This window comes from Macaca fascicularis, chromosome 13 (assembly GCF_037993035.2).
Source record: "Macaca fascicularis isolate 582-1 chromosome 13, T2T-MFA8v1.1".
NCBI lineage: Eukaryota > Metazoa > Chordata > Mammalia > Primates > Cercopithecidae > Macaca > Macaca fascicularis.
In genome coordinates this window covers 67,349,490-67,376,349 of record NC_088387.1, presented here as the reverse complement: position 1 = coordinate 67,376,349, position 26,860 = coordinate 67,349,490, and the positions used below count along the sequence as shown (strand labels likewise).

The 26,860-nt window shown below is 40.4% G+C and overlaps 2 protein-coding genes across 10 annotated transcripts in view; one reads left to right on the top strand and one right to left on the bottom strand.

The window, feature by feature from the left end:
* SPTBN1 (spectrin beta, non-erythrocytic 1) overlaps positions 1–26,860 on the top strand; it is a 214,887-nt gene that overhangs the window by 16,952 nt on the left and 171,075 nt on the right. For 3 of the 9 annotated variants that reach the window (XM_065527084.1, XM_065527086.2, XM_065527085.2), the window contains exon 2: positions 21,786–21,896. The exons of the other annotated variants lie outside the window; for them this stretch is intronic. The gene's annotated coding sequence lies outside the window, so the exon portion shown is untranslated. The remainder of the gene's footprint in view (positions 1–21,785; positions 21,897–26,860) is intronic. 9 annotated transcript variants of the gene reach the window in all.
* Positions 1–26,860, bottom strand: part of LOC135966731 (uncharacterized) — a 68,259-nt gene that overhangs the window by 17,998 nt on the left and 23,401 nt on the right. The window contains exon 3 of the mRNA XM_065526553.1: positions 5,753–5,886. Coding sequence (XP_065382625.1) covers positions 5,753–5,886 — 134 coding nt within the window. The remainder of the gene's footprint in view (positions 1–5,752; positions 5,887–26,860) is intronic.

Below are 26,860 nucleotides of genomic sequence, written 5' to 3'. Positions count from 1 at the left end.
CTTAAGGATTTCCTAAAAGATGATATTAGCAGATATGTTAATTATCCGAAAACTTAAAGTCGTTTAGATGTTTAGATTGAGACTAATTGTGATAATTTCATAGCTCTGTAGCATATCCTGAAAATGGCTTTGTTTCTTTTATTTCACTGTCTTCATATGTATAAGTCTTGAATTTTGCTTTGTCGCTTTCAGTATTTTACATGCATTTTAGAGGTCCTCTCCTTGTATAGAAACATTATGTCTGGTTCTATGTAAGTGCCTTATACAGAGATTTATAATTTGTAATTACTATACTTTTTGGTAAGTAGAATTGAGGTTATTTGGGATATGTTTTTAGAATATGTAAAAACCACATTTTGTGCTTTTATAACATAGAAAAATATCTTTTGGAAAATGCATGTGTGGGCAGCTTCTTTAGATGTATTGATTTTTTCACTTTTAGATGGCAGATGAATTCTATATGGCATTGTTGCCATGTTGGAAAATTTCTTTATTGAGCCTATGACCTCTAAAGTATCAAAATTCTGTTTTTGCTTTTCCCTTTTATTGGACATCTCCAGTTTTTTTGTTGTTTTGTTTTGTTTTTTGAAACACACATGGCCGGGTGCACTGGCTCATGCCTGTAATCCCAGCACTTTGGGAGACTGAGGCGGGTGGATCACGAGGTCAGGAGATCGAGACCATCCTGACTAACACGGTGAAACCCCATCTCTACTAAAAATACAAAATATTAGCCGGGCGTGGTCGCAGGTGCCTGTAGTCCCAGCTACTCAGGAGGCTGAGGCAGGAGAATGGCATGAACCCGGGAGGTGGAGCTTGCGGTGAGCCGAGATCTCGCCACCGCACTCCAGCCTGGGTGACAGAGCAAGACTCCATCTCCAAAAAAAATAAATAAAAATAAAAATAAACCCACACACACATCTTTGGATAACTGAACTGGTAAATTGAATTAAGGAGAGGTGAACTATAGGCCACCATTTCCTTTTTACTTAGCATCCCATTATCTGGTCTCCTCATGTGAAAATATGTTTTGAATAGTTTTCACCTCCAACTGTCTATTAATTTAGAGTGTGCATTCCTTTAATCTTGCAAGAGAATTCAGTCATTCATTATACGATAAGCAGACAAAAAGTTAAATACTGAAATGTCCCTTTTCTGGGTTATTGTCTGAATTAGGAAAACATTCATTCTAAATTTTACACATGCATATGGGATGTTATCTCTCCTCATCTCTATGCCTTGTACTGGCACAAGCTTATAGGACTAGGAACAAATAAGCTTAGCATTTAAAATATTCCAGACCTAAAAAATCTATGGAATTTGCTTATATCTGCTGGGGGACGCACAGTCAGACAGACCCAGGGTTTTAATTGGCTCCTTCTGCAGTGTGAAGGCAGATGGAAACATTACCAGAGTCTGCTGCAGATGGCAGCGGGGTGGACAGGTGAGGCCCACATGGAAGTTCATACCACTTGTAGGTGGAGTAATGAGTTGGTTTATGAAATGCTAGCCATTTTAGATGTTTCTACAGCTGTTGTTGGCTAGCTGAAAATAAATTGAACTTGTTGGGATGGTAAAAGTTTTGCTATCTGAATAGGCTTAGGTAAAATAGTGCTTCAGATGCCTATAAAGATATCTATTGTAATATTATTATGATTTTTTAAAGCGGTGATAACCTAAATATCCATCATTGGTAAGTTACAGGGTGGACTATATATATATTCTGGAGGCAATACAGTATGTGGTTAAAAGTGCTGACCGTGGAGCTGTGGTGCCTGGGTCTAAATCCTGATTTCATCATGGGCCCACTTTGTGACCCTGAGCAAGTCATTAACCCTTCTCTGTCTCAGTTTCCTCATCAGCAAGATCAGGATAATCATAGTACAGACCATATAGGGTTGGTTGGATTAAATAAGTTATAGGTAAAGCAGTTAGACTAGTGCCTGGAAAAAATGTATTATTTATTTACTGTATTAATAAAAACAATATTATTATGGAAAACCTTCTAATAACATGGGAAGGTCTTTAACATAGGGAGAAAAAGCAGAACGCAAGATTATATAAATGGAATAACCACAACTGTGTAGAAAAATATACAAAATGGATAAGGAAATACTACAAATATTAAGGTTTTTGGGAGAGGGGAAAATGGATGAGATTCCTTGTGATTGTTGCTTTTGTCTCAGAGCTGTTTTGTATTTTCTGTTGTTCTGCAGTAAGCATATGTTATTTCTGTAATTTGAAAAAGTAAACTTTGTTTTGAAAAGTGGATGTAGGCTGGGTGCAGTGGCTCATGCCTGTAATCCCAGCACTTTGGGAGGTCGAGGCGGGTAGATTGCCTTCAGGTCAGGAGTTCGATACCAACCTGGCCAACATGGTGAAACTACAAAAACACAAAACATTATAAAAATACAAAATATAAAATTGTAAAAATACTAAAAATACAAAAAATTAGCCGGGCGTGGTGGCACGTGCCTGTAATCCCAGCTACTCAGGAGGCCGAGGCAGGAGAATCACTTGAACCCGGGAGACAGAACCGAGATCGTGCCACTGCGCTCCAGCCTGGGGGACAAGAGCGAAACTCCATCTCAGAAAAAGAAAAGTGGATGTATCCCTTGCAAACAATTAGTTTGTCAATTATAAGAACAGCTTATTCTTTAAAAGCTTAGGGCCTTCCATTTGGCAACAGTTTGTCTCCTTTTGATTCTACAGTACTTTCACATTCTCATAGAAGCGGATGGGAAATGCTGGATTAGACCACATTATCTATGCTGTTATCTATGTTTAGAAACTTTTAATGATGGCAGATATGCAGTCCCTTCTCTTTGTGGTCACATGGGAGAATTACTTTTGCCTGCTCCCCTTGCATTTCGGTGGTGTGTCTGACTAGTTCTGAGGAATGGCCTGTGTCCAGCCTGTAGTGGCAGAGCCTCCTGCTACCATATGATAGACATGTAACATGAGTGAGAAACATGCTTCTGTGAGTTTGAGCCACAGAAAGGCATTCTTACAGAGTGCCTTGGAGTAATGAAACTCGAAACTATTTTTTAAGTTCATCATTTAGTGTTTTCTACTAATTCAGACTGATTGTGTAGTGAAAAGAATACAGCCATCAGTAAGTCACATGACTGTTATTAACAGTATGAATTTAAACAAATTATGTAATAGAGTTTTAATTTTCTTGTGTCAAAGGCCTCACCTCCACAAACTACAAACAAACAAAACTTGATGACTTCAAATTAGTCCATACCAGGGTGTTTAGTTTTAACTCACTGCCCTTTAGTGCTTGAAATGAGATACTTTAGACCAAAGTGACCTTCTTAAGGATTCATTCTTGTTGTATGCTTATTCCACATTTCTCTGTATATTTATTTTGTCACTTCTGGTCACTATATGTAGGTTTATTTAAGAAAAATTCCCGGCCGGGCACGGTGGCTCAAGCCTGTAATCCCAGCACTTTGGGAGGCCGAGATGGGCGGATCACAAGGTCAGGAGATCGAGACCATCCTGGCTAACACGGTGAAACCCCGTCTCTACTAAAAAATACAAAAAACTAGCCGGGCGCGGTGGCGGGCGCCTGTAGTCCCAGCTACTCCGGAGGCTGAGGCAGGAGAATGGCGTGAACCCGGGAGGCAGAGCTTGCAGTGAGCTGAGATCCGGCCACTGCACTCCAGCCTGGGCGGCAGAGCGAGACTCCATCTCAAAAAAAAAAAAAAAAAAAAGAAAAATTCCCTTCCATAGTTTATCAGGCAGGTTAGACTGGTGCTGCAGTAACAGAGATCTCCAGAATCTCAGTGGCTGAAACTCACAGATGCGTATTTTCCACTCATGTTACTTGTCCGTCACATGGTGGCAGGGTGCGCTGCCATCCTCAATCAAGGACTCTGGGCTGATGGGCTAGACACGGGCCATTGATCAGAATAATCAAATGCCCCACCCAAATCCTAGGGTAGCAGGCAAGAGTAATCCTCCCATGTAGCCACAGAAGAAGAGACTGGGTGTGTGTGATTATTAAAAGTTTCTAACTAAATATAGATAACAGTGTAGGTAATGTTGTCTAATCCAGCATTTCCCATCAGCTTCTTTGAAGCACCAGTTTTGCAGTATGTTAATGTGCCGTTTATAAAGGGCATTTCCTCATCAAGTAAATCTGGAGAATGCTGGGCTTAGTAACATGTACTAGGCCTCTTTAGGGAAGGTTGTCTCAGAGCTGTTATATCCTAACAGGCATTCTAGAGGTAGAGAGTAAAATACGACGTTTCCCGAACTTACCTGACCTTTGAATTATTTTCTTACTTTTCATAACCTCTCTTGGATGCAGGGTTTCGTAGAATATGCTTTGGGATACCCTAATTTGTCTAATTTGTTCTCATACAAAGCAAGTATTTGGAATTGCATTTTAATTAATACTTGCATTGGGAAGAATCTTTGACTTTATTGTTTGTTAAAAGAGTTGAGTATTTGAAGAGAGATTTCTACTATTACAAATTAAATTGCAGGCAGTTTTTAAAAATTAGTTATTACTGGTTATATGCCTATGTTGAATCCGTAGGACTTTTTCTTCATTTAGTTGCCTTTGTGTTCTAAACTTACCATTGAAAAAAGAAAGGTAAATAAACCTTGACCACATATCTTAGTGGTTATAGAAAAATTAAATTGGTTTGGACAGATGGTCCAAACACACAGAGGTTTTTTTTTTTTTATTGGCTTCAGTGTTTTTCTTGGTTCTGTTTGACTTTCTATAACAAGTTTTCTAGAAGTTTTGAAATGAGATACTACTGAAATGAGGGCTCTGATAAGAAACAGAGATAACTTTTGTCAAGAGGTATTAAGTATTTCTCTACCAGAAGACTTTGGATTTAAACACAACATTCTTTGCCAGAGATTTTATGCCTGCGTATGTAACAAATCTTAGTATGGAAGTTTTCACTTAAATGTGTCTGTAAACTTCATGTAATAAACTTTAGGTAAGAAGGAGCCCCCCCCAACCCCGTTTTGTAACTGTACATGGCTAAAACTTTATGGCGACTAAACTCTCTTAACTCCCCAGACTTTCGGATTTGTGGCATTACCTTTTTTTTTTTCTTTTAAATAATGTATTTGCTTTCTATTAGAAATCATGTGAAATCCAGGCCAAGGATTCTTTTTTCATTTTCTGTTTTGTTTGCTTTTTTCCTTTGTGAGTAAACAAGCGTGAAGGACAATTGCTGTTTCGTGACAGGAAACACTTTTAAAGCTGTCAGTTACCTCACAGCCCCATCCTACCCTTTTCCTGTTGCCATTACAACTACAGTGACTGGTAGGCTGGGTGCGGTGGCTCATGCCTGTAATCCCAGCACTTTGGGAGGCTGAGGCAGGCAGATCATGAGGTCAGGAGTTCAAGACCAGCCTGGCCAATATGGTGAAACCCCGTCTCTACTAAAAATACAAAAATTAGCCGGCATGGTGGTGGGTGACTGTAATCCCAGCTACTCGGAAGGCTGAGGCAGGAGAATCACTTGAACTCGGGAGGAGGAGGTTGCAGTGAGCTGAGATCATGCCACTGCACTCCAGCCTGGGCAACAGAGTAAGAGTCCATCTCAAAGAAAAAAGACTGGTGGTAGACTTTGCTTTTTAAAGGCGACTTGTGAGGATTTGAGGCAGAGAAAACCTTCTTCAGAGCCACAGTTCCCAGTCTTATCCTTTGTGTTGATATTAGTATTGTTGTGAAAAAAGCATTCATGATCCTTCAGAAAAACAAACATTAAAATACATTTTTTCATATGGTCTGGGGCTGACAGGAATCAGGCTTAATATATCCAGGGATATGACAAACATGGGAACCTGCACTGATCGCCGCAGAGCTGCCGATCCTGGTCCCACGGCCCTTGTCTGTGGCAGGTCTTCCTGGGGGAAGAGATTTCACTCTCTTATGAGAATGCTCGTGTTTGATGCCCTCGGATGCTTGTGTCAGGTTCCAGCGATGGTAGCCTTGGAGTCTGCCTTTGAGAGAGGATTGTTTTTTTCCTCACTCTTCAAGGACCTGTAGTGGGTCGCCTGATGGTCCACCCTCTGGACCAGCTGAAATGTTGGGGAGTTTCATGGAAGAGCAGTGCTTTCACATTACAGGGTGCAGCTCACAGTCAGAAGGATTGTAGAGGATTATAGAATTGGGAGTTTTGGGGCTGGGCCGAACCCTATAGTTAATACATCCCACATGATTGTATCAAAGAAGAGTCCAGAGCTCAGAGAGGCTAGATGCAGTCACACAGCTTCACACAAGAGTAAGGGCTGAAACTATCACCACGCTGTTAACAGATATGTGGAAATGCTTGGTGTCCTTGCAACTGTTTCCAATGTGCTGAACCTTTTGAAAGGCATCTTACTTCTGGTTACTGGAACCACTTGGGATGCATTTTAAAATTATATAAATGAAGTAAGCCTACAAGTTTATGCTCATGTTTACTGTTTTCGTGTTGTCAAACTATTAATAGCATGAATGGTTAAACATTTGCTGGGAAAATAGAAAAGTGTTCTGAAAATACACAATACCAAAGGTAAAAAAGATACATGTCTGTATATGTGAGTGCGTGTGTATATATATGTGTGGGTGTGTGTATATATATATGTTTTATTACTAGGGAAAGGAAGAAAGTGCATTGTGTATGGAACTAAAAGCCAGGACCTACTGCATATCCATCTTTGTTTTAGTAAAATTAACAAACAACTGAGTGTCCTGGCTGCCTGACCAGGCTGAAGGAAGGCGAAGGTTGTTTTAAGATAGAAAAAGATCTGGTTAAATATTTGACCAGATACTTTGATAAGTTGAAATGTTTAAACATTTTCATGCCCAGGGTTGTCAGTGAAGGCTGACTGCAGAGTCTTCTCTGCCCACAGATGACTTGTGCTGTGTATAGCAATGATTTAAAGGCGGATGTAGTTACAGAAAACATGACGCTTACCAACCGCCCCGCGAATTGGTTTGTAACCATGTAAGAAATTTAAGGTATGATTGGTAAAAGTGAAAAAAAAAATGCCTTTTTTCCTATCCTCTTCTGTGGAAAGTAGGACTTGGGAGGGAGTATTTTACAGTGGGTGGGTTCTGTTTCTTGGAACCACACTGCCTGGTTGGAACCCTGCCTCTGCCGGTTACTGACTCTGGTCTTTGGTAGGTGAACACATAATTTATTATCCAAACTAGGTAATTTATGAGAATGAAAGGAGACACTTTTAATAGTTGTACCAGGACAGCAGGCATAAACTAGGATGGTCTGAGGCAAACCAGGTAACATGGTCACTCTAGTCTTAACCAAGTTACCTAATCTTGGTGTCTGGGTTTCTTCACATTGTGAAATGGACATGACTCACTTAATGGGGTGTTAAGATTAAATGCAATAAAACATGTAAAGTTTTGCAATGTTTTTTGGCACATAACTATTCAATAGATGTAGCTATTTAAAAAAATTATTTAGGATACTTAATTCCTGTAATAACCACTTAAGTATTCAGTTTGCTTTCTGTAAGTATTCAGTTTGCTTTCTGTTGTCTTTGTGTTATTTCTCCCAAGCAAATTTTGCTTTTTTTTTTTTTTCCTTTTCCCAAGAGGCAAGGTCTCACTGTGTAGCCCAGGCTGGCCTCTAACTCCTATGCTCAAGTGATCTTCCTGCTTCAGCCTTCCAAGCAAACTTTGCTTTTAATAACATTAGTATTTACTAATGGCTTCTTCCTTTTATGGCACCTGCTCAAACTTCATTGCCTGCTTTATCTGAGCCCTTTACTCAGATAAAGGCTCAGAAAGTAAAATTGACTTCTACTTTTTCAGCTACCTGTATATCTGCCACTTAATTATATAGTTAGCACCTATGGCCCAGAGATGGCAGCTGGGTATTGGGGCACTCATTTATCAGGTTGTGTCTAATTAACATCTACACTGGAGAGCACCTTTTGAACAGCTGGCGCTGAGATATTGGAATGGTTGGGAGGTTGAGTGGGTGGGGAGTGGCAAAGCTCGACCTCTTCTGCCTCTTTTAAAAGTTGGATTTTGGCCGGGCGCAGTGGCTCAGCACTTTGGGAGGCTGAGACGGGCAGATCACAAGGTCAGGAGATCGAGACCATCCTGGCTAACCCAGTGAAACCCCGTCTCTACTAAAAAATACAAAAAACTAGCCAGGCGAGGTGGCGGGTGCCTGTAGTCCCAGCTACTCGGGAGGCTGAGGCAGGAGAATGGCGTCCCAGCTACTCAGGAGGCTGAGGCAGGAGAATGCTGTAAACCCGGGAGGCGGAGCTTGCAGCGAGCTGAGATCAGCCACTGCACTCCAGCCTGGGTGACAGAGCGAGACTCCGTCTCAAAAAAAAAAAAAACAGTTGGATTTTTCCCAGTATAGTGATATGCAGGGTTGCCAGATTTAGGAAAAACAAAATCAAACAAAAAAGAAGCCAGAATGCCTGGTTAAACTTTAATTTCAGATGAACAGTACATCATTTTTAGTGTAAGTATGTCTTATGCAGTATTTGAGGCATACTTATCCTAAAAATTCATTGTTTATGTGAAATTCAGCTTTAACTTGATGTCCAGTATTTATCTGGCAATCCTAGTTTTGTAATCCAGAAAAAAATTGTATTCTATTCACTATAACTCACATTCATATGTATATGAAACGTGTAGTCCAGATCCTTTCATAAGTATTGTGTTAATTTTTTAAAAATCCCTCTTGTCTACCCTCCATTGGAATGGATGGTTGAGAAGTCATTACTGAGTTGCTGCGGCTGGTTCCCACAAAGGCCAAGATGAAAAAGAATTCAGTCTGGTTTGCCACAGCAGCAGGGATTATATTTGTTCTTTGAGAACTTCTTGGCTGTGAATGTGGATGAACTTAAGCCAGCTCTTTCTCCTTGGAGGGGAGTCCGTTAGTTAAGGTGAGTTATTGAAGCCCTGGCCAACTCTAGGAGTTCTCAGTTTTGTAATTGAATTACTTTAGTAATATTAAATAATTTGGGGAGAGAGTTACTTTTAGGTCATTTGGGTTTCACTTGTCAATGTAGAGGGAGCTACTTTTATTGTCATTAAGAGTGACATTCAACCGGGTGCCATGGTGAGCACCTGTGGTCTTAGCTACTTGGGAAGCTGAGGTGGGAGGATCACTTGAGCCCAGGAGTTTGAGGCCAGCCTGGGCAACAAACAAAATCCACATCTCTAAATAATAATGATGATGATGATGATAATAAAATCCTAGAAATGAAGAACAGGTTTGGGAAAAAAAAAAGTAACCTTCATATACTCTTCCCATTAGAATCTCTCTTGCTGCTTTTGATTTTCAGCAGTGCTGCCCAGAAAACGCTGGTGAGCTTTTTGCCCCAGCTTTGGAACTCTGTCAGCAGTCAACCCTGAAGGGCATGGCATGCCTTTGGGAAATGCTTATTGGAAGATTAGAGGCTACAGAAACCTGAATTTTTTTTTTTTTTCCAAACTCTGGGTATGATGCCTCTGTTAAATCAAGTCCCCGAGGAAAAGCTTCACCAGGTTAATGATACACTTGGTGAAATTAGTAATGGCAAGTAAAGATTGAGATTCGTGCCTGCTGGACAAAAGTGAGCCAGAGCAAATGGATTTTGGACCAATACTGGCTTTTTAATTGCTGCCATTTAAAGAGTTTAATATCTCCAATGAAAAAGCACAGGTTTCAGATAATCTTTTGAAGAAAAATGCATAGTGGTAAGAGCTTACTGTTAGGCACAGATAGTGTGTGGATGGGTTAGCCAAGGGAAGGAATCCAATTAAAGCTGTTTGTTCGGAGTACTAGATTTGGAGGTGTATTTTATTGTTAACTGGTGACTTTCCAGAAAATGAATTATTTGTATATAAAGATTGATGCTAGCCAGGCTTTATATACTGACAGTTATTTGAAAAACCTCTTTCCTTCCTCCTTTTACCTTCTTTTCTGAGCTCTTTTCCTCTGCATGGCTTCCTTTATAAAGCAGCCTATTTGTTGGACGTGGTTTTGTTCTTGATGAGCCTGAGGTTTGGCGTAGTGCCACAGGATTGCATGATGGGGGGAATATTTGGCCTCATTATTTACATGGCTTAGATTTTGGTTTTTGAAGTGTCTGGTTGGATAGGGATTGACTATTAATGGTAGACATTTTCACATTTTGGAGCACTGATCCTCAATCTTGGCAGCACATTGGCATCCCCTGAAGAGATTTTAAAAATGCAGGTGTCAGCCGGGCATGGTGGCTCATGCCTGAAATCCCAGTGCTTTGGAAGGCTGAGGAGGGAGGATCACTTGAGTCCAGAAGTTCAAGACCAGCTTGGGCAACATAGCAAGACCTCATCTCTACAGCAGAAAAAAAAAAAAGAAAAAATTAGAAACAATTAGAAAAAAAAAGCAGATGTCTGGGCCCCACTTCCAGAGAATCTGATTGAATTGTCTGGGGTACAAAATGGGCACCAGGACTTGCAAGGGGTCCTCAGGTGATTGGCCAAGCATGCATGTTATCCTCTGGCCTCCCCTCAAAATTATGTCACTAGCCTGTGCTGTCCAGTAGGGAGCCATGAGCACCAGGAAGTTACTTATGTTTACATGAATTTAGATGAAATAAACTGAAACTTCATTTCCTCGGTCACACTAGCCACATTTCGAATGCCCAGTAGCCACACATGGCTCATGGCTGCTCCATTGGATAGTACAGATATAGAACATTTCCACCACAGCAGACAGTTTCATTGGGTGGCCTAGATCTAGGATGTCAACAAAACATGGGAGGAGCACGAACATTTAAGAAGCCTGACACAGGAAGGGCAGGCTTGGAATAGAGCTAATCCCACAGGACTTGGCAGTACTGAGTTACTCCATACTTTTTTAAGCAGCCTTTTTCTCAATGGTCTTTTGGCACCAGAAGCCCCACAGCAGTTGGTGCGATGGATTATGTGTCTCATCTTACAGAAAGGCCCCGTTTAAAGCAGGCTGGTCTGAAGGGGTGTGGTGAGGACTCAGGGCAGGCAAATGTGACCCTGAGGAGGCCAGGGCAGGGAAGAGAGAATGCAGCTTTATTCCTTCAGAGCCGAGGAATGCCCTGGAAGGGAACTGAAGCCTGAGTATTGGGGTTAAACTAGGTGAGAGGAGGTTTTATCTCTCCTGCTGGAGAAAGACCTGCCTCAATAGTTTGCCTCTGCTTGCTCATCTCTAGTGTGTGGGAAACAAGGACAGTGCTAGCACATATTTCCCGTGAAATAAACTCCCATCGTGGGCCCCCATGTTCGTGGAGCGCTGGGCACCACAGGGTTGAGAATGGAATCAATTATGTCCCATGTTTGTTCAGACATAGCACATAAGATCCCAGGAAGGTAGGGTCACGGAAAAGCGAGGGGTTAGAGGAAACATGAAGTATACCAAAGGATGTGGATTTTCTACCCGTTGCTTCCCTCAGCAGGACCTTTTTGGAGATTGTTCCTCCTGCAGGCGTGAGAAACCCTCACGTGGAGAGGCTGTCTGGAAGCCAGCAGTCTGGTCTGTACCATCCAGGCTCTTTGCTGTGCCTTCCTGTCTCCTGCATTTCGCTGGACATTAGCACCTCCCCAGGAGCAGATTTCTGTTGCTTTCTGTGTGCCTACCATAAAGAAAATGCCAAGTGTTCCTGGGTGTGGGAAGTGGGTGGGAAGAGCTCTGAGAATGCATGGATCAAAGGCACTCAGGTGATTTAGGGGTATGACTCCCAGTGGCTTCACAGGGCCTGTGAGTCATTTCAGAGAGTTTCTCCTGTTTTGTCATTGTCTGCTATGAAACCAGGGTGCAGTGTAAGTGCCTGTTACAGACCTCATTCCCTTCTTGCTTTGTTCTGCTGATCAGGTTAGTGTTCTTGATGGGGTTGTATCCAAATATCTGTATTGGGGCTGGGCATGGTGGCTCACGCCTGTAATCCCAGCACTTTGGGAGGCCAAGGCAGTCAGATCACCTGAGCCCAGGGGTTCGAGACCAGCCTGGGAAACATGGTGAAACTCTGTCTCTACAAAATATACAAAAATTGACTGGGCATGGTGGTGTGCGCCTATGCCTTGGGAGGCAGAGGTGGGAGGAGTAATTGAGCTCAGGAGGCTGAGGTTGCCGTGAGCTGTGATCGCACCACTGCACTCCAGCCTGAGGGACAGAGTGAGACCCTGTCTCAAAAACAAAACCAAACCAAATATGTGTATTGGCAAGTGATAACTGCACAGTATTAACTGCCTTTCTCTGAGGAATAAATGATCAGGGCCCTCCTAGGAATTTTATATGCTTAGGAATTGTGTTTATTTTCCTCTCATTCACTTCAGTCTTGCTTCTGACTGCCAGAAGAGGCCTGCTTTCCTTCCTTTCCCATTGTGAGTAAATTTTAGACTTTTTGTTAATACTCGTCTGCTATTTTTAATTATGTTTCACACTTTTATTTTGCCATTTTCTATATTCTCTTTCCTCAAGCTGAGAGAGCAAGGTAGGAAATGTTAACTTCGCCTAAGAACAGGAATATGGGAAGCTGGAAAGACCAAAAAGAATGCTAAGAGGAATAATAGGAAAGCCAGTGGTGATGACAAGTGTCTTCTGTAATTGCCATCCTGGTAACTTTTCAGGGTACCACTGTTCTTTTATGCTTTATGGATGTTTGAGGCCTTTTATAGGAGAGAATTTTAAAGGACAAGTAGAGAAGTGTTAACTCCTGGAAGTAGTTCATTGATTTTCCCTTCATCCTTTTGCCTGCACCCGGCGTGGGGTGGTTGTGGTTTCAGTGACGAGCTCCCAGAAAGGTGCAGCGTGGCTCATTCCAGGCCTCAAGCACCAGAATACGTTTAGCTTCAAAAATGACAAGTTCGATAAGAGTGTTCAGACCAAGGAAATTAATGCAAAATTTCCTGATGGAGTATGTCAGCGCTATAAAGAAGTTCTTGAGTGTTGTGTAAAATACAAAAAATATATGAACCATTATCAAAACCTAAAAAATGTGTTAAATGTTTATAAAAGACAGTGAAGGATTCTTATTACACAATATGTAGACCATGCGCCTGTGAACTTGAAGTTTGCATAAAATGTGGAAAGAAGAGATTGTTATTCCGTTCAACAAGGAACCAGAAAAAAGCAAAATACTGAAAACAATCTAAGTTCCAACCATAGAAGAAGCTGCAGAAGAAATGAAGAAAGGGATGATAATTTAGATTTTGATGTTGATTTTGAAGACACAGGAGGAGGCCGGGTGTGGTGGCAAGAGCCCTGCTGGGGTCTTCTGATGATTGTATTGAAAAAACTGCTTTTGCTTTGTAACAAGCAAACATAAGTGTCGGTACTTTTGCTATGAGTCATTTACTTGAGATCATTTATCAAATGGTGCTGAGGACCAATTTTTGCGGCTAGCAATATAATAATGTCATCTTGTTTCTATATGAGCTAGTTCTTATAACCGTCCGTTCTGAATCTGGTTTACTTTGGTATTAGGTAATATAGCATACACAATTTATATTGTTCATGTATAAAATTTGTCCATTTTTCTATAGCTTTTTCTGATTTCCTCATTAGGATTTCTTTTCTTTTTTTTTTTTTTTTTTTTTTTTTTTGCTGTTTTTTAACTTTTTCAAAAATCAGCACAATGTTTTCCTTTGAAATTACATAGATTACTTGGTTTCCAACATTTAATTAGGTCTCTATCATCAGAAAAAGTTTTCACATAATGAAATTATTTAAGCAATATTATATTAATGGAAAACATTATTCTCAGGACTAATTACTACACACCTTTGATGTGTACTTGTTTGCATTTACTGTATGCATGACATACTACTGTACAGTGAGTTGCAGAGTAATGATGATTCAATAAACGTAGATCTATTTTGCATATTTGTACAGCTTAAGAAATACCAACATCATTTTCTCTGAGAAGCCTTCCCTGATTTTCAGCCTAGATCCAATTCCTCTGACATTTGTTCACAAAGCTGCATACTTTTCCTTCACAGTATTAAGTATCTAATGTCACATTTCTTCATTAATAATTATTGTCAGTCTACCTACTAGACTAGAGCACCATTGCTTTTCTAGTGTTACAATAAATGAATAAATGAATCAGTGAAGTCACGTATCATTAGGATTTCACAGTGTCTTTTATGAAATACTCAAAGTCAAAAGTTGGTCAGAATTTCACATTCTTAAATTGACTTTTAATATCATGATATTAATTCACTTGATGGTCTCCTCCTGTGTCTTTTTTTTTTTTTTTGAGACGGAGTCTCACTCTGTCACCCAGGCCGGGATGCAGTGGTGCAATCTCAGCTCACTGCAAGCTCCACCTCCCGGGTTCACACCATTTTCCTGCCTCAGCGTCTCGAGTATCTGGGACTATAGGCACCCGTCACCATGCCCGGCTAATTTTTTGTATTTTTAGTAGAGACAGGGTTTCACCGTGTTAGGTAGTATGATCTCAATTTCCTGACCTCATGATCTGCCCGCCTTGGCCTCCCAAAGTGCTGGGATTACAGGCGTGAGCCACTGCGCCCGGCCCATCATATCCTTTTTGAATAAGAATTTCTAGGCACCGGGTCCAGGAGTCTGTCTTTTGAAATTCCTAGGTGATTTTGGTGAGCATGCAAGTTTGAGACCCACTGGCCTTACCCTCATGCCTCAGTTTTCAAATGAGGAAACTGAGGACTAGAGAGGGAAAGTGATTTCCTTGCAGTTAAAGGCAGCCAGTGGTAAGATGAGACCAAGGACCTTTCTAAGGTCCCTTACACCCCTGAGAGTCAGTGGCTCTCTGTTTTCACTTTGGATTGCCGTGATGTCTGACTCATACTGTAGTCTTCTTCCTAAAATCCTCTTCTTTTTATTTTTTATTTTTGGCAGCATGTTGAATTCCGCTCTAGTTTCATTCGGTGAGTGCTATTTCTGCTTCATTATAAAAGGTGGTGTGTCACAGGTCCTGTGTGGTCACATAGGCTTAATGTAAGCTTTGAGAATGATCTCTGGGACCCTTTTTCTCAGATTTCAGTGTTGTGCATTATCTCATCCTGGTGGCTTCTTTGTGATTTAGTCTCCCCTCCTCCCTTCACCATAAAAAAAGTCCTATCTCCTGATGTACTTTTGGCTTCAGAATAACTCCAGATGGTACATTTTGTATAGGGAAAAAAAATAACAGAATTTTTCACGCTCTTCTGTGAATTATTTTCCTACTTTCAATTTTAATGAAGTTATTAATCTTACAAAAGCTCGCTTTGTAAAGAGACTAATCTGAACAAACTTGCTTATATACAATAAGTCCGATGGCAAAAATTAAGAGTACAGTTATTATTAGAGGTTAAAATAACAATTTAATTTTCTACAAATAGAAAATTAAGAAAAATAACTTTTAATGCTGGGATTTGACATTGAGAAATGGCTGACAAAAATGGGACCAAATAAAATGCCGTAGTTGGCCAGACATGGTGGCTCATGCCTGTAATCCCAGCACTTGGGGAGGCTGAGGTGGGAGGATCACTTGAGCTCAGGAGTTCAAGACTAGCCTAGGCAGAACCTGATCTCTATTAAAAAAAAAAAAAAAAAGAAAAGCCAGGCATGGTGGCATGTGCCTACAGTCCCAGCTACTCAGGAGGTAGAGGCAGGAAGATCACTTGAGCCCAGGAAGTTGAGGCTATAGTGAGCCATGATCATGCCACTGTGCTCCAACCTGGGCAACAGAGTGAGACCCTGTCTCCAAAGGAAAAAAAAAAAAAAGGGAAAGAAAATGATATAACTGAAAGCACTTTGAAAAATACACAGCAATATGCAGATGCAAGTTGCTGCTGATTTTTACAATCATAATTCTAAGCTGGGTGCAGTGGCTCACACCTGTAATCCCAGCACTTTGGGAGGCCAAAGTCGGTGGATCACTTAAGGCCAGGAGTTTGAGACCATCCTGGACAACATGGTGAAACCCCGTGTCTACTAAAAATACAAAAATTAGCCAGGCGTGGTGGTGTGCATCTGTACTCTCTGTTCTTGGAAGGCTGAGGCATAAGAATCACTTGAACCTGGGAAGTGAAGGTTGCAGTGAGCCAAGATTGTGCTACTGCACTCCAGCCTGGGTGACAGGGTACCCTGTAAAAAAAAAAAAAAAAAAAAAAAAAAAAAAAAAAAAAAAAAAAAAAAATCATGATTCTGATTTGAGAGCTGATGACAGTTTCAGACGATTAAGAGCTTTTATGAAGAGCGTGCATACATTTAGCAATCTCTAATTGGGAATGTTTTGGAAAACACTCCTGAGAATGTAGGTTATTTATAGAAGATGTCCTTTACTTTGATATAATCTTCCTACTGTGGTTTTTATCAGTTGGATTTTTCTGGATCAACGAGAAGTCCTATGAGCCTAAAATATTTATAATTCTAGTTGTGTTTCCATAAGAACATGAGAGAACCTCAGAATTAACCGTTCTTGCTGGTCTCACAGAACACCCCAAAAATCTGTTCAGTTTTGCTGGAGTGATGACAGGGAATGGAAAACAAGTTTATGAAGTTTTTTGTTTTCTTTTTTTGAGACAGAGTTTCACTTGTCACACAGGCTGGAGTGCAGTCTCAGCTCACTGCAGCCTCCGCCTCCGAGGTTCAAGTGATTCTCCTCTTTCAGCCTACTGAGTATCTGGGATTACAGCTGCGTGCCACCATGCCCGGCTAACTTTTGTATATTTAGTAGAGACAGGTTTTCACCATGTTGGCCAGGCTGGTCTCAAACTCCTGACCTCAAGTGATTGACTCGCTTCAACCTCCCAAAGTGCTGGGAGTACAGGCAAGAGCCACAGCACCTGGCCTGTTTATGAAGATTTTATAAAAGGATTTCTAAATTCAGAAAGTATTCAAGGGATCCCCTGTGGTGGCACTTTAATTCAGGTGGGGTCCTGAATTAAAATAGGAAAATTTTAATAGGAAATTTGGACAAAATAGGAAACAAAATAGAAACAAAATTGAGCAAAACAAAATAGGAAAATACCTAATAGGAAATTTGAACCATCTTGTAAATGGTGATGCGATTCTCCAGAAATTTCTGATTGGGAATAAGCACTTTGAAATATTTGGCTATGTTATTAATCTCCTGTTCCTGAATTTCCCCTCAGTAGTGGATGTGCTTTATTGCATTAAGTTGGATAACCACCTTAGTAGCAAAGATGGGCTTGGGCTTCAGTCTGATCAATAGGCATCTTATTCAGGTAGATGCCAGATGGGAGGGATGGGGATGGCTTAGTGAAGAAGAATGAGGCTGGAGGTGACTCTTGAAGAATGATTAGTGTTAGCTGGAAAGATTAAGGTGTGGGAGAGTCCCACGTAGGGGAACAGCATGCAGAAAGCTAGAGAGAGAGAAAACAGTGTGTTTTGAGGACCTGTTCTGCTGTGGCTGAAGTAAAGAGGGCTGTGTTGAGGAGTGAAGGGAGCTGAGGCCAGGCAAAAACTCTTGCATGACTTGAAAGGAGGTTTTACCCAAAAGACAAGTGGGGAGGGTGGTGAAACATTTTAGTGAAGCTTGTGTGTTCTTCAAAGCTCATTTAAGCTCCAGCATGGAAGAGGATGGATTTCACTTGGGCAAAATTCAGAGCAGGGAAACCAGTCAGGAAGTTGTGGCAATAATTCGGTCAAGAAACGCTAAGGGACCTTATTAAGGTCAAGGTTAGACTTTGTAAATTTTTGGGTCCAGGAAAACTGTTATTAAACCTGACTGACAGGAAATTCCCCTGGCATCATAGCCTGTCACTGTGAGGATTTGCCTTCTTTTTCACATAGTAATAGATTGTGAAAAGTCTCCAAAACCATATTCAAGGGTTGACATTCACCCACATTATTATACAGGACTTTAAATATTTTCTCTTTCAATCATTCTATACTTAGGTAGAAAAAAATTTCATTGCCAGCTAGCTAATAGGATTTGAGCTATTGTGATGTTGACATTCTTGATGAAGGACTGATCAGAAATTCTTGGTCATCTTATGTGAGAATAACTTCTTGGAGTAAATATGTTCCCAAAGTGCTGCCATTTAAAGTAAACTTTTGAATATCATATCTTAAATGCTTTATAACCGTGAACATTTAAATTCTGTGGTTCAAATAATCATTTTTAAGTAATTTACTTCTTACTTCTCTTTTTTTTTTTTTTTTTTTGGAGACAAGGAGACAAGCCTGTTACCCAGGCTGGAGTGCAGTGGTGCAAACACAGTTCACTGCAGTCTCAACCTCCTGGGCTCAAGCAGTCCTTCTGCCTCAGCCTCTTGGTGTAGCTGGGACCACAGATGCATGCCGCTGTACCCAGCTAACTTTTCTTTTTTTTTTTTTTTGTAGAGACGTGGTCTCGCCATGTTGCCCAGGCTGGTCTTGAACTTCTAGGCTCAGGCAGTCCTCCACCTCGCCTCCCAAAGTGCTGGGAGTACAGTTATGAGCCACTGCACCCAGTTTATTTCTCTTTTTTAAATCCAGATTTTTCTATTAGGCTTTGCAAATAGGCCCTTAAAGAAACAGACAGCATGGCTGGTAAACAAATTTTGTTCTTTAGATTTTCCAGACAAATCATGTGGTATTTTAAGAGCTTTTAACAAAAGACCTCAAGATAATTATTTTTAGGATATACTGTAATTTAAAAAATAACTTCTGAGTATGAGAGTAATACATTAAAGAATATTCCTATAATCCTAGCTCTAAACCATGCTATAATTCTGGTCCGGTGTACGGTTTGCACTCATATACACTCACATTTTTATACCCTTTGTTTTTATGGGTTGTATTCATGTTTAAAAATTGTTTTGAAGACACTTTTTATGGCTGTATAAAGTAGTGTACCCTATTTCTAAAGTAGGTGTGCCCTATTACTGGACATATAGTTTGTCTGCAATTTTTTTTTTTTTTTTGCTACTATAAAAAAGCACAATGATGAGCATCATTGCATTCATATTTTTATTTGAAGTTACCTTTTTCTTATATCCCTAAAAGTGGATTTGCTGGGTCTGAGGAGTTTTACTTAACACCTGTTTCAAAGGCTGTGTCATTCTTGTGACCTCATTGCAGGTGGTGGACCTACTGCCCTTTGCACTGACTGACTGACTGCTGTGGTAGATGCCTTCGAACTTAGGCAGGCTAGTGACATTTTATATGGGGTTTGGTTTTTACTTAAAAGGTTTGCTTCTGGAACATTTATGTAAGTTACAGGAGTCAGAGAACACATGGACATGTCTCTTATGTCTCAAGCAAAGATACCCGCAGCCTGCAGTAGAAATGTAATTGACTACTGAGTGGATTTCCTTTCATGTGGAATAGAATGAGATTTATTGGCTTGTATAAACTAGAGCAGAAAAGTTAATAGAAGTAATAAAAGCTGTCAGACTCTGTTTAGCTCTATTATGCTATTATACTCAGATCCTTTAAAAACTGTGTTTAGAAAATTGTTATGCAGTTTAATATGTCTGCAGAATATTGAATGCAGTGTCCATCAGAAAATCAAATCCTTTTTTAAAGTTTAGATAGAACTAAATAACGTATCTTTTTTTTTTTTTTTTTTTTTTGAGATAGGGTCTCACTGTTTTTCCCAGACCGAAGTGCAGTGGCATGATCACAGCTTACTGCAACCTCTGCTTCTTGGGTTCAAGGGATTCTCCCACCTCAGCCTGCTGAGTATCTGGGACCACAGGCGCACAGCACCATACCCGACTGATTTTTGCATTTTTTGTAGAGATGGGGTTTTGCCATATTGCCCAGGCTGGTCTCAAACTCCTGGACTTCAGCAATCCTCCCACCTCAGCCTCCCAAAGTGTTGGAATTACAGGCGTGAGCCACCGCACCCGGCCTAAGGAGCATATCTTGATGTTTCTGGTTTTGTTATAATTTCCTTCTGTGTTCTGGGTTGCTCTTACATATATATTCTATAAATTGTGTGTTTTGTGTTTTCTTTTTTGGGAGGTGGAGGGGAGACAGAGTCTAACTCTGTCACCCAGGCTGGAGTGCAATGGCGTGATCTCAGCTCACTGCAATCTCCCCCTCCCAGGTTCAAGTGATTCTTGTGCCTCAGCAGAGTAGCTGGGACTACAGGTGTGTATCACTACGCCCGGCTAATTTTTGTATTTTTAGTAGAGACAAGGTTTTGCCATGTTGGCCAGCCTGGTCTTGAACTCCTCGCCTGAAGTGATCCATCTGCCTTGGCCTCCCAAAGTGTTGGGATTACAGGCAATGAGCCAGCGCACCTGGCCTTATTTTTATGTTTTCTGAATTTTGGTTAAAATTGAAGAAGAGGGTCCAAGGCTAAGTGCCAATGTAGATATTTGCATGTGAAATTGCTTTTCTATCTGTAGCCCGTGTTGTATTACTTAATAGCCTCTTAAACAGGAGACCCCTAATATCTTACATCTATATGTCAGTGATGATAGGGTGTCTATCAAAGGCACAGAAGTTAATATAACTTCCCCAAAGTCACATGAGTGGGTTACTCTCTTTACTTGGAACACATGCAAAGAAAGGGTCCTCCTTCAACACTTGAACATAATCACAGTGTCACGCTCTTTCTCATAAAGGCCGCTGTAGAGAGTACAGAGAAAAACACAATTAATGGTGCTACCCAAATCCTAAAAAGAATGAGGTACAGTATAGGAATTGGACAGCAGACAGAGTGTTAAGTTTTTACATAACTGTAATTAATATAGACATGACTTACTTGAGAAACTCCAAATGTGAATATTGTATTTTAAAAATTACAGGGATGATTATTCACATTATAAAGTGACTCATCATCCCTTTTAAAAAGGATTTATCGCCGGGCGCGGTGGCTCACGCCTGTAATCCCAGCGCTTTGGGAGGCCGAGGCAGGCGGATCACAAGGTCAGGAGATCGAGACCACGGTGAAACCCCGTCTCTACTAAAAATACAAAAAATTAGCCGGGCGCGGTTGTGGGCACCTGTAGTCCCAGCTACTCGGGAGGCTGAGGCAGGAGAATGGCGTGAACCCGGGAGGCGGAGCTTGCAGTGAGCCGAGGTCGCGCCACTGCACTCCAGCCTGGGCGACAGAGCGAGACTCCGTCTCAAAAAAAAAAATAAAAATAAAAATAAAATAAAAAAAATAAATAAATAAAAAGGATTTATCTTCCTTTTAAGAGGATATTGCCCTGGTATATTTGAGTCCTTGTCTGCTCATTGTTTTAAAAAACTTGCAGTTTCTTTAACAAATTACAATATGACCTGTGATATTACCCAGACATTCAGTTCCTAGGTATTTAACTAGAGATACCTATTAATGAAATGAAAACACATATCCATGCAAAAATAATACACAAATGTTTATATTAGCTTTATTTGTAGTAACCCCAAACTGGAAACAACCCACATGTCCATCATGGGTGAATGGATAAACAAACTGTTGTAGCCATTTAATGGTATACTATTCAGCAATAAAAACAAACTGTTAGTATATGCAGCAACATCAGTGAATCTCAGAATAATTATACTGGATAAGTAGCCAGACCAAAAAAAAAACTGTATGATTCCGTTTATGTAGAAATTACAAACTAATCTGTAGCAACAGAAAGCAGATCCATGGTCATCTGGGGGTGGAGGACAGGGGTAAGTGAGGATGGGCCAGGAGGCATGGGAAACTTCAAAGTGTTGGATATGCTCATTTTGTTGCTGGCAGTGATGGTTTCACAGGTATATCCATATGTCAAAACTTACCAAATTGTGTAACATGCACATTGTATGTCAGTTATGCCTCAATAAAGTTTCTTTTTTTTTTTTTTAAAGAATGTCTGAGATAAGTTCTGTCTCCACTTGTCTGCCAATTGTACCATTCTTTTATATCTCATCCAGCCTGCTCACAGTCAAGAACGGGGCAGAAGTGGGCCGACAGATGTAGTGCAGTGTGTGGAATGCTGTGACAGATGTGGGCACAGAAGGTACAGTGAAGACCCCCTGGAGGAGGTGAGCTTGAGGCGAGGGTAGAGAGGGCATCTCAGCGGCGAGTCTGAGAATCGTAGGAGGTTGTGGGTGTGTGGCAGGGGTTGGTATGGAGGAAAACAGGGACTTGTGTGCCTATCATACATTTAGAGCATTGTTTTGAAAGCGCTGGACATCACTGATGGTAAGCAGGGGACAGACAAAATCAACTCAGGGCCTTGCCCTCTCTGGGAAGGTGAGGAGGCAGGAACCTCAGGTTCAGAACTCAAGGAACCCTTATGTGATGCCACCCCCTCAAATCTGTTTAAATCATGTTTCCAGGAGAACCTTGTTGTCCAAAAAGGCTCTGTCTTACCAGACAGCTCTGCTTTGTCCAGGAAACTGCACACTACATTGGAATCCCACCTGTACAAATACTTAAGATTTTTCATTTCAAAAATAGAGTGTACTCTGTAGAAACTAAGGAAAATACAGTTAAGAAAAATAAGACAATTTAAATTGCCTTTAATCCCACCACCCAGTGCTAAATACTTTTAACATTTTGGTGTATATTGTTTCAGATATATATATGTTTTAAAACAAAATTAGAATCATAATTTGCATATGTTTTTACCTTTGTTTCCTCTGAGCATTATTCCGTGTTTTATGTAAACATAAAATATCATTGTTTTTATTTGATGCATGAGAGTCTACTTATATATATGGTGATTTATTTAACCAATAACCTCTTTTGGGGATTTTTTTGGTTGTATAATTTTGTTTAAAAATTCTGGGAAAACCATAATTACTTTATTAAAAAGCAAGTAAATCGAAGAATATAGTTAATTTTTTTTATTAACAGGTGCAGTTTCTGAATTCATATTAAAGAAAAATAGCCTGGTCTAGTAGACATTTTAACTAAATGAAGGGAGGTGGTCCCCTTCTAGAAGTACCCGTGGGCTCATACAGTAGTTCTTTGTTACCCAGTGATAATTATTTCATCTGTGCTGTTCACAAAAAGTAACCACCTATGTGAACTCTGTTGTTCCCAAAGGAAGATTTATTCCCAATATCAGAAATATGTTTAAAAAGTATAAATAGGCCAGGCACGATGGCTCACGCCTGTAATCCTAGCACTTTGGGAGGTTGAGGCAGGTGGATTGCCTAAGCTCAGGAGTTCGAGACCAGCCTGGGCAACACAGTAAAACCCCGTCTCTGCCAAAATACAAAAAATTAGCCAGGCATGTTGGTGGGCACCTGTAATCCCAGCTACTCGGGAGACTGAGGCCAAAGAATTGCTAGAATCTGGGAGGTGGAGATTACAGTGAGCCTAGATCACGCCACTGCACTCCAGCCTGGGTGACAGAGCGACTCGGTCTCTTTAAATTTAAAAAAAAAAAAAAAAAAAAAAAAAAGGTACAAATAACAGTAACAGTTAACATTTTTTTTTTTGGAGGGGGGAATGCTTTTTCTTCTATATATTATTAGAAGCATTTCACATGTGTTAACTTATTTAATCCTCAAAACAGTTCTAGATGTAAGTTCAGTTTTTTTTTCTGTTTAACAGATACGTAAACAGAAGTACAGAATGTTAGTAACTTACCCAAATAAATGATCAACTTATATGAAAACATATCCATCATCACTAGTAAGCAGACTTGCAAATTAAAATAACAAGCCATCACTTTAGAGACCTGCAGTGATCTTAGACAACTTAATACTGGATGCTGATTAAGGTAGAGGGAAACAGGCCCTCTTGTACAAGGTCAATGGGAGGGTCCATTTCTGTAGGAAAGTTGGTTTCTCTCTAGCAAATTTATCCTATGAAGATAATTGGACAAGGTTATAATGATATTACTGTGCTCATGGAAGTACTGAGAATAGTGAACAACTATATGTCCTGTAGTAGGGACTTGGTTAAATAAATTTTGGTATATCCGTATGGTAGAACACCATACAGCTATTACATATGACGATATGGGCATGTATTTATGGAGGTCATTGCTCAGGAAATTGTAAATGGGGATAAACAGACAGCATGGAACATGAATACTCGATATCTGCTTCTGGCCGTTGGTCTTGGGCCCCCACCAGGAAACCAGCATGTCTGGCTTCTTTCTTTGTTACCATAAGGCCAGAGAAACCCTAGAGCTGCAGTGAGGAACTGTCTTGGGTTCTCTGAAAATGAGCATCATGAAAAATGCTTGGCTTAGAAGAAGAAGAGAAGGAATTAGTACATTTTGTTACAGATATTATATTGGTTTCATTTAACAAATGCAGAAACAGTTTTATAACTGGAACATTTAGCCACTGCAAAAACTATGAATTAATTTTTTATTTTTTTTTCAAGTTTTCCACTAAGCTCAATTGAGTACTTTCTTTCTTCTTCCTTTGAGACTCACTCTAACCACCAGGGAGTCACCTCTTTATTGATCTGCCTCATGATGCCAGGAATTTCCTTTCTTCTACCATAGTTTACCTGTGCTTGACAAAACATTTGGATTCAGGTGTTAGTGTGAACAGTGACTTGATGTGTTAACCTTCTTAGGTTTTTAAACTTTGAACAACTGCGTTTTCTCAAAGGCGAAACTAACTTGTTTGGGAATTGCAGAAATCATAACTCCCCAAGGACAGCTCAACCCTCAGCCTCCAAGCCATAGAATTTAAAGGCTGCCTTGATGCCACCAAAAACGTCTGTTCCTTTTGTTACAGAAAGAACATTGTGTGGTGTGCTTCCTAGGTTTTGAAAAATATCTGCAAATATTTTGGGAACTGAATTTTGGGAAGGGCTACCCTCTGGCTGAACTCTGCTTACAAAATCCATAAATACAGGGTTCCAGCTCTGCACAGCAGGACAGGTGCAAGTGTGCGCCAGTAACCTCACAGCCGGAGACCATCTCCACAAACATCCTGCCAGGAGGAGAGTAGAGAATAACAAAGGAAAAAAACAAGGCCTCCAGTTGGCATTCTTGTTGAGGAAGTCCATCAATAATCAAGTTCCCGTCAACTTGTTTCTGTATTCTTTTGCTTAAAGAAACATGTTAGTGAGTCCCAGTCTGAAAAAAAAACTTTGAGTTATATTTCTTAGGTTGGGGAATACATACAGCGTGGAGTTGGAGCTTCAGTCTCTGGAGCCAAACCCAGATTGAAAGGCAGCAAGAGAGTAGCAGCTAAGAGCATAGACCAGTGCTTCCACTGGCTGGAGGATGACCGGTGCATTCACAAGATGGGAATGTTTGGTAGACTTGCTGCGGGCCATGTGTGTGACTTCTGAGCATGTGGCTTATGTGAATTTTAAATTTAATTTAAATTAAATGTAAATAGCTACACATGGCTTGTGATGATTGTGTTAGACAGCATAGGATAGACTTAGAAGCTAGACTACTTGGATTCGAATTCCAGCTTCATTATCGTTTACCTCTGTTACCTTGGACAATGTTCCCTGAGCACTTTGTGCCACAGTTTTCTCGTTTGGAAAGTGATAGAAAGATAATAGTGCCTACCACAAAAAAGGTTATTTTGAGGATTAAATGAATTAATATTTGTAAAGGGCTCAGAATTGGGCACATAGTAAAAGCTATATCAGTGTTTCTTAAATAATGCAACTATACATACATCCCTAAAGTGAAAAATTGAAGCTGGATCCATACTATGTTTTCTTTCAAGAAGCTCCCATGCATCTATTATCAATGCATTTTTCTTAAAGACCCCTTGAATACTGGGGAGAGCAGAAAAGTCATTTATTCGATAAGTATGTCTGGAGCCCATACTTTATGCTAAGTGCTGTGCTGGGTGCCGGAGATACATTTGGTAGTGCAGAGAGACTTGGTTCATCCTAATAAAAGGGTAACAGTCCTGCAGTGTTTTCACCTAGTGGTTATGGAACTTTAGAATACGAAGGGACTTTAAAAGTAGGATAGAGGTGTAGATGTAGACAGAGAAACCCAGAGAGACTTTGTGTTTGTTCCTAGTCAGCTGGTTAGGACTTCACCCTTCACCTCCTGTTAGCTCATGCTTTTGCCTTTGCACCTGTGGAGCCCAGGCATGTCCTGAGGCCCTCACCACCCATGCAGAAGCCTTCAGGTGGGGTTAACATTTGCCCACTGCTGGAAGGGGTCCATCTTTCAGTTCTCAGATGACAATGATAATTCTTGGCCTATTTTGACTCCCCTTTATAAAATAGTGGCAATATTAGTAGTTTTTTTGTATTTGTTTTAATTTTTTTCTCCTTACTTAAGGGAAAGTTAGAAACTCATGTTGGTTCCTCCATTTTTGTGTTTGTTTAAACTTTGCTGGTTCATGAGATAGAAAAGTCTGTGCTTAGACCATACCACCCCATGCGGTTTGTGTAAGCCTTAAAAAATAAATATTTCAGCCCCAACATTCATGTAGTACTAAAAGTGAGAGGATTTTGAACCATAATTGATTTGACAAGAAATGGACATAAGGGAGGAAGGTGACTGGTTGTTTGCCTGTTGATTTGCTTTCAGCACCTGCTAAAACGTAGAGCGAAGGGGAGAGAATCCACCAGTCTCCTTTACATATGAAAAATATTCAAATGTCAGCATGGCCCAGCCACTGACATAAGAAAAACTGTTTCACAGTTAAGTCTCTAAATAACGTCCTGAAAACACAACATTTGTAATTATCTAATTAATAAAGGATACAGGTAATAGAAGTAATATGGAAGGCATTTTCTGGCAGATAAAGCTTCAGAAACCTTCACATCTGCACATGATTACGAAGCCCCTGTTATTACTTCGCTTCCCCCCTTCCTTTAGCCCATGTTTCTCACTATGAACTAATAGTACATAATAATAAAACCCTGGATGTCAGCCAACACTGAGTTTTGGCTAACTTTTCCAGTGTTTGTTAAAGTTGGAAAAGCATTGCAGCTGTTATGCTGGGTACTTTCCAATGGAGGACATGTTTTCCAGATGAAGGCGCAAATGGTAATTGAAATATAATCAGTATTTTTGGCAACTTGGAATTATAATTCTTTTTACTTT